This window comes from Temnothorax americanus, unplaced genomic scaffold (assembly GCF_048541705.1).
Source record: "Temnothorax americanus isolate GAGA-0224 unplaced genomic scaffold, ASM4854170v1 Scaffold19, whole genome shotgun sequence".
NCBI classification, from domain to species: domain Eukaryota; kingdom Metazoa; phylum Arthropoda; class Insecta; order Hymenoptera; family Formicidae; genus Temnothorax; species Temnothorax americanus.
Window position 1 is genome coordinate 80893 of NW_027509329.1, and position 6946 is coordinate 87838.

At 34.1% G+C, this 6946-nt stretch overlaps 1 protein-coding gene across 1 annotated transcript; it reads left to right on the plus strand.

Moving 5' to 3' along the window:
- The first annotated feature begins 386 nt into the window (after positions 1–386).
- LOC143896646 (putative methylmalonate-semialdehyde/malonate-semialdehyde dehydrogenase [acylating], mitochondrial) lies at positions 387–6740 on the plus strand. The gene is made up of 8 exons (XM_077404594.1): positions 387–536; positions 2450–2519; positions 3458–3657; positions 3973–4051; positions 4377–4744; positions 5018–5446; positions 5762–6040; positions 6424–6740. The coding sequence occupies exons 1-8, from the start codon at positions 390–392 to the stop codon at positions 6523–6525; spliced, it is 1674 nt and encodes a 557-aa protein (XP_077260720.1). The 5' UTR covers positions 387–389; the 3' UTR covers positions 6526–6740.
- Positions 6741–6946: the final 206 nt, after the last annotated feature.

A 6946-nucleotide genomic window follows, 5' to 3' on the forward strand; every position in this document is an offset into this window, starting at 1 on the left:
AATAACAATCTTTTTAGAAAAATATTTCTAACAAATGATTTTCTTCTTTTCAAATACCAGCACTTTTTTCCTTTCAATATCAGCACTTTCTGAATATATTCAAATTCTGTACATCAAACTACGCATTTTCAAATGTATTTTAAAATAGAAGCATCTCAAAATTGTTATTGGTATATCCATCATATCTAATTGAGAAATCTACGATAATAATGAATACGTCATTGCCGCCGACTTTTTGTTAATTAAAATTCAGTATAAGATCGCATTACAAAATAATTGTTACGTCGATAGCTCTTAACCATCTATCTTTCCTTTATTACGCGATTCGAGTCGTTAGCTTCGACTCATCGCTGCAGAGGCATCGATCGTGGGAGACGTTCTAAACAAACATGTATTATCTTATCAGAAAACATCGTGTGCCACGTCGGTTAAATGTAAGGTCATTTTTTCCACACGAATCATTCAGTTCCAAGCCGCTCGTGTCGAACGTGTTAACCGAAAGCATGACGCTCCTCGCGAGAATCGTCAAGTGTGAGGTACGAAAATATATAGGTCGCCGTCGCGCTCGGTACGCTGACTGTCATTTCCCACGCTCTTTGAAAATTCGTTGCCCCGCAGCTGCAGCTGCAAGCTGCATTTGAACGTATTCATGCAGGAAATCGGACCATCTAGTGGATATCCGACGAACTGCGAAAGCTCCACGTTAAAGCGCGAAAATCGATCTGCAAATTGTTGTTCGTGCTCCGACGATATTTTTTTTCACTGCTTCTGTAAAATCCCCAAATGGCTACTTTTATATTCGCACCAGCGAATATTGAGTGCTTCCGATATATTAATATGAATATTTGGAGGAACTGTGAAGTTAGATTTGTCTTTATTTATTACCCTCCGCTTTGCCCTCTGTTGTGTTAATAATTATTATATCCCTTTTTAAGTAATATTTTTATACTTTGTGCAAAGTTTTTAATTATTAATTAATAAAATCCGAAGAGAGACATGTGTGAAATCGCGATTGTTGGTTTATTTTCTAAGAATTTATATTAATGAGAAAATACCTTGGCCTCTATTACGCGATCTTTGAATAAAAAATGAATTAATCTGTGTATGCCAGATGCTAATTTATTAATGATATGTTACTAACAGCATTATAATGTGTTCGTTGCGCATGCTTATACTATAATTTTCGAAAGTAAATCTTTGACGAAACAAAAATTATTATAGATATATTAAATCCACTTGTAAAACAGTAAATATTGTGTAATAATTTTTAATTAATTTTTATTTGTATAGATATACGTGTTTTATTAAATGCTTTGTTCTGTAAAAAAAAATCTTCGTGTGTGGTAGAACTAAATTTAAACTTAGCTCCTGCAAATGTTATCTATAAACGAGCGAGTACGCTTATCAGCAACTTATGACCATGCAACTGAGACATCTGTAATCCGATAACCTAGACGTAAATATATTGGAATAGGGAACATTGATAAAATATATTTGTGCATTGTTAAAATTGTATCATTTTAGAAGTTCCAACTTATTCGAGTTTTTGATAAATATGATTGTTTTTTGTTTTCGAAAAATTATATATTCTCTCGTTTATTATCATATCTGATATCCATAAAATCTTAACAAGATAAATTATTTGTTCTTTTCAATTATTTTGTTTAATTAAAATAAAATATGTTGTCAGAATCGGTTTAAAGATGCAAAATCTTTTTATATTATCTTAATTGTTTGGGATGCATCAGTGGATTAATCAAATTTACGAAGTGACAATCGTCTGACCAATTGATCCTCAGACTATGACGTTTGTAAGGGGAAAAACACCATTACTAATTTCTGTCGCAATAGAGCTTCTTAACTTCGTGTAGTATGTACAAACGACGTAACAGTGCCGGCAAAAGTGAACCGTCATATATATTTATTGACTTGAAAGCAGCACTATCATGTTTTGCCTATAACTTAAAGATATTCATATAGTTCGAGTGACGCAGCTTTACTCACTTATCAATGCATATTGATTGTACAATTGTGCAATCTGTAAATAAAATTGCTGAATGAAACGTTTCACGAATTCTCACGTTTATGAAAAAATAAAATAAAGGATATTTAATATATAAAATAATAAATATTCATTTAATAGATTAATATATCTATATAATTCATATTAACTATTAAATACGTACATATTTCACAGGCACATTAGCTTTCAAAGTACAATATATTATAATAATACATTATTGAATAAAAGTTTTGTTAATTACGTGTAATTTAATGGACAGCAATTAATTTAAATCGCATTTGATTTAAACAATATTATTCGCTATTAATTTCTCTAAATTAATTTCTAACAATTCGTGTTATTATATAGGTATATTACGGAAAAATGATTTGAACGAAAATACGAGATATAATATTTTTTGTACCAATTAGTATAAAAATATTCCAGACACGTTTAACCAGATCCTATAGCAATGCCGCCCCGACAGTTAAAATGTACATCGATGGACAATTCATAGGTAATTATCGTTATATAATTATAAAGATTCATTACTTTTTATTTGTATTTCTCTTAATTTATTTTATAAATACAGAAGAAGTTTTCCCGCTTAAAGTGCTTATTTTCCTGTACTGTAAAATATTATTATCTATATGCTTTTTCACGCGCTTTTCTGATGTACAAAAAATCATAAGATCTTCCCTTCAGGAATTTTAATCGATAAATTTTAAACATATTTTTCTATATATTGACAATGTATCGACATATTCGGAGTAGAATGCAGTTTAAATATTTATAACAAAGTGCATCGCGAACATGACAGACGTACGAGAAAATATTCATACTTCTGAAACAATAATGTAGGATCAGTTGAAGATGATATTTACACGTATCCTCAAGCAAAGTGCACTTTACGTTATTACAATATGACGTTCACATTCATTTTTGCGAGGATATGTGTCCATCTATTGCATAGATTATTTATAAAAAGTAGATATCACGAAGAATAAATTTTTAATGAGAAATACGAAATTGTCAATAACTTTACATTAATTAGATATTAATTAAATAACGTCGTTTCTTGTCAGGTTAATAATAAATACATTGGTAAATTGCAATATTTACTATGCAGAGAAATTTATAATTACACATTAATTAATGTGTGTGTGTGTGTGTGTGTGTGTGTGTGTGTGTGTGTGTGTGTGTGTGTGTGTGTGTGTGTGTGTGTGTGTGTGTGTGTGTGTGTGTGTGTGTGTGTGTGTGTGTGTGTGTGTGTGTGTGTGTGTGTGTGTGTGTGTGTGTGTGTGTGTGTGTGTGTGTGTGTGTGTGTGTGTGTGTGTGTGTGTGTGTGTGTGTGTGTGTGTGTGTGTGTGTGTGTGTGTGAGCATTTTAAATAATTTTAATAATACAATTTACATATAAATTACGTCAATCTATAAATCGAAACTCTTTTTCCAGAGTCAAAGGCCACGGAGTTCACGGATGTCCACGATCCAGCGACGAATCAATTGTTATGCCGCACTCCAAAATGCACGAGGGACGAGATGGAGAGTGCGGTACAGAGTGCACGGAAGGCATACGAGAGCTGGCGGCACACCAGCGTGCTAACGAGACAAAATTTGATGCTAAGATATCAGGCTCTCATCCGCGAACACTCGGTCAGTTTATCAATTCTAAATTCTAAGACTTTAAAACTTCAAGGTATTTTACTAATTAATTAATATTACGTTGGAAAAGTAGAGAAAGAGGTGAAAGAGAGGTGTCGTATATTCGGATTAAAGGTGATTAACGAGCGATGATTAACGAGGCGAAGTTACTGACACTTATAAGACAGACATCAACAGCGCGAACTACTAGGCAATTGCAATTAGCGTTGTGGGCATCGTAGCAAATATTTTATGCTACAGTGTCATTATATCTTCATTTCTTATTCGTTTTTATCTTATTCTTACGTGTTACTCATCTGTTCGCAGAAAGATATTGCGGCGAATCTCGTGAAAGAAAATGGGAAGACTATGGCTGACGCGGAGGGAGATGTGCTTCGAGGTCTTCGTAAGTATATCGTGTTAAACTGTGATATAAATTATCATGTACATCAGGCAATGCTCTAATTTATTATTTAACTTGTCGTTTTTTAATGATTTAATCAACATTGTTGAATAAAAAAAATTAAAAGATGTTAAATAAATATGAAAGAAATTACCCTGATATGCACGAATATTATTTTAATTCTAATTAAAAAAAATTTTAATTAAAAGAAATGGGTCGACCAAAATTATGCAAAATGTAATCATAATAATTTAAAATTGTAATCACGATTAATATTCAATGAACGATACTGCGTAGATATCGATTATTGATTCTTAATTAACGGCAGAGGTCGTCGATGCGTGCACGTCGATCCCGATGCTGCAAATGGGCGAATCCACGGCCAATATCGCCACGGACATGGACATCATCTCGTACAAAGTACCTCTCGGTATTACCGCATCCATTTGTCCCTTCAACTTCCCCGCTATGATACCGCTCTGGTCGTTTCCGATATCGGTCGCGTGCGGGAACGCCGCTATCCTGAAGCCGTCGGAACGGGTACCAGGTGCGTCCATGATCCTCGCTGAACTCTTCACGAAAGCCGGTGCACCAGCTGGCCTTCTGAATGTAATACACGGCCAACATGCAGCTGTAGACTTCATCTGCGAGCATCCCGACATCAAGGCTGTCTCGTTCGTCGGTTCCGATCAGGCGGTAAGCGAAGATGAAAAACAAGGTCAAGAATCGAAATTGTGTTCTGTGCGCTATCGCAATTCGATAGCGCACAGCCTTTTCTTCTTTTGCTTTTATCCTCTAAGATATTATTTTTATCAGACGTTGTCTATTTTGGTTAAAATATATATTTTTTTCGTGTAAAGTTTGCGGTAAAAACATTTCTATTTAAAATAAGCTGTAATGTGGCAATATCATAATATGGATAATAATAATAAATCAATAATGAATAATAATAAATTCCTCAATTTTCAGGGCAAGTATATTTACAAGCAGAGCAGCGCGCACGGCAAAAGGGTACAGTGCAACATGGGCGCTAAGAATCATTGCGTCGTTCTGCCAGACGCAAATAAGAACAAAACGTTGTCGCAAATCGCCGGGGCGGCTTTTGGCGCCGCCGGGCAGCGATGCATGGCGCTCTCGGTGGCCATTTTCGTGGGCAAATCCAAGGAATGGATACCCGAACTAGTAGAAGCGGCGAAGAGGTTGAAGGTAAACGCCGGTCACGTGCCCGGCACGGATCTGGGACCTGTTATATCGCCGCAAGCGAAGCAGAGGATCAGAGAGCTGGTCGAATCCGGCGTTAAAGACGGCGCGAAATTGGATCTCGACGGAAGAGATATCGTTGTGCCCGGCTACGAAAACGGGAATTTCGTCGGACCCACAGTGTTAACTGACGTTAAGGTACAATAGCTATGCTAGTTCAGAAATTTATCGAGCTTAAGCTTTAAATAAAATAAATTAATAAAACTTAAGCTTTTAAATCGTTGTGAACTAAAAAATAAACTAGGAACTTTTTGAGAAAAGCCTGCTCACCCAAATAAAAACCGAAAATTAAATATAGCTGTACGAGAGTTTTATCCATGAAATCATCTTATTTGAGATTCATAAGATTTAGAGTCTGTGGTGTATTTTAATTAACGTTATATTTTAATTAACCACTGCATGGTTATATTCCACTTTATTTATATCACAGTCTGCTTGATATGCACGTTACAGGCTACGATGAAGTGTTACACGGAAGAAATATTCGGACCCGTTTTATCGTGCATGTTCGCCGACACCACCGACGAGGCCATCGACATCATCAATAAAAATCCTTACGGCAATGGCACGGCAGTTTTCACGACAAATGGGGCGACAGCCAGGGCATTCGTAAACAGAATCGAAGCCGGCCAAGTCGGAATTAATGTTCCCATACCCGTTCCTCTACCGATGTTCAGTTTCACTGGTAACAAGGGTTCCTTCCTCGGCGATATGCACTTTTATGGCAAATACGTGAGTACATGTAACTTTTTTCGCGGGTCTTTATTTTGACGAATCAGGTCTATTTATCAAAATAAATCATACTTGTAATTTTTAAAAATAATTTTCTGATTACAATTAGTTACTGAAACTAACTGAAACGTATCAAAAGTAATAAAAATAGTTAAAAAGCGATAAAAATATCCCATTTTTAATTGGAATTGTTGTCTTTGATAAATAATTGCATTATTATCGCATATATATATATATATATATATATATATATATATATGTATACTATTTATAGTACGACAGAAAATAATAATTGAGTAGAATTTTTGTGAACAAGTAATAGATATATAACATAACAACAATATATTGTAGTAACGAGAGCTCTTTGATTAATCTTATTTTAGGGAGTAAATTTTCACACGCAAACGAAGACAATAACACAGCTATGGAGATCCAGTGATGCTACCGATATCGCGTCGTCGACGGCGATGCCTACTATGCAATGAGACTGTAATTACGTGTGATATACTAAAACTTCACTTAACTTCACTGTGTTCTTAAATTTCATTAGTAAGAACGTAAAAAGCCTAATTTTGTGATTTATCACGCAATTATAAACAATGTATTGTTGTGTACAAATCTGTTTAAATGTTGAGCATATTTTTATGGCCTAGATAGATTACATATATTTTTTATACCACAATAAAATGTAGTACAAATATCAATTCTTTATTTATGCCCTAAAAATAAAAGTTTGGTTGCATTAATATATATATATATATATATATATATATATATTAAATAAAGAATTCATGACCTCTTATATTTGTATTATATATTCTAATTATTATTGAAGAAATGTATCTCTCGCAAATAAAATTGATTCTTTGCAACAATATTACTGCTAAAATCATAAAAAATATTAAC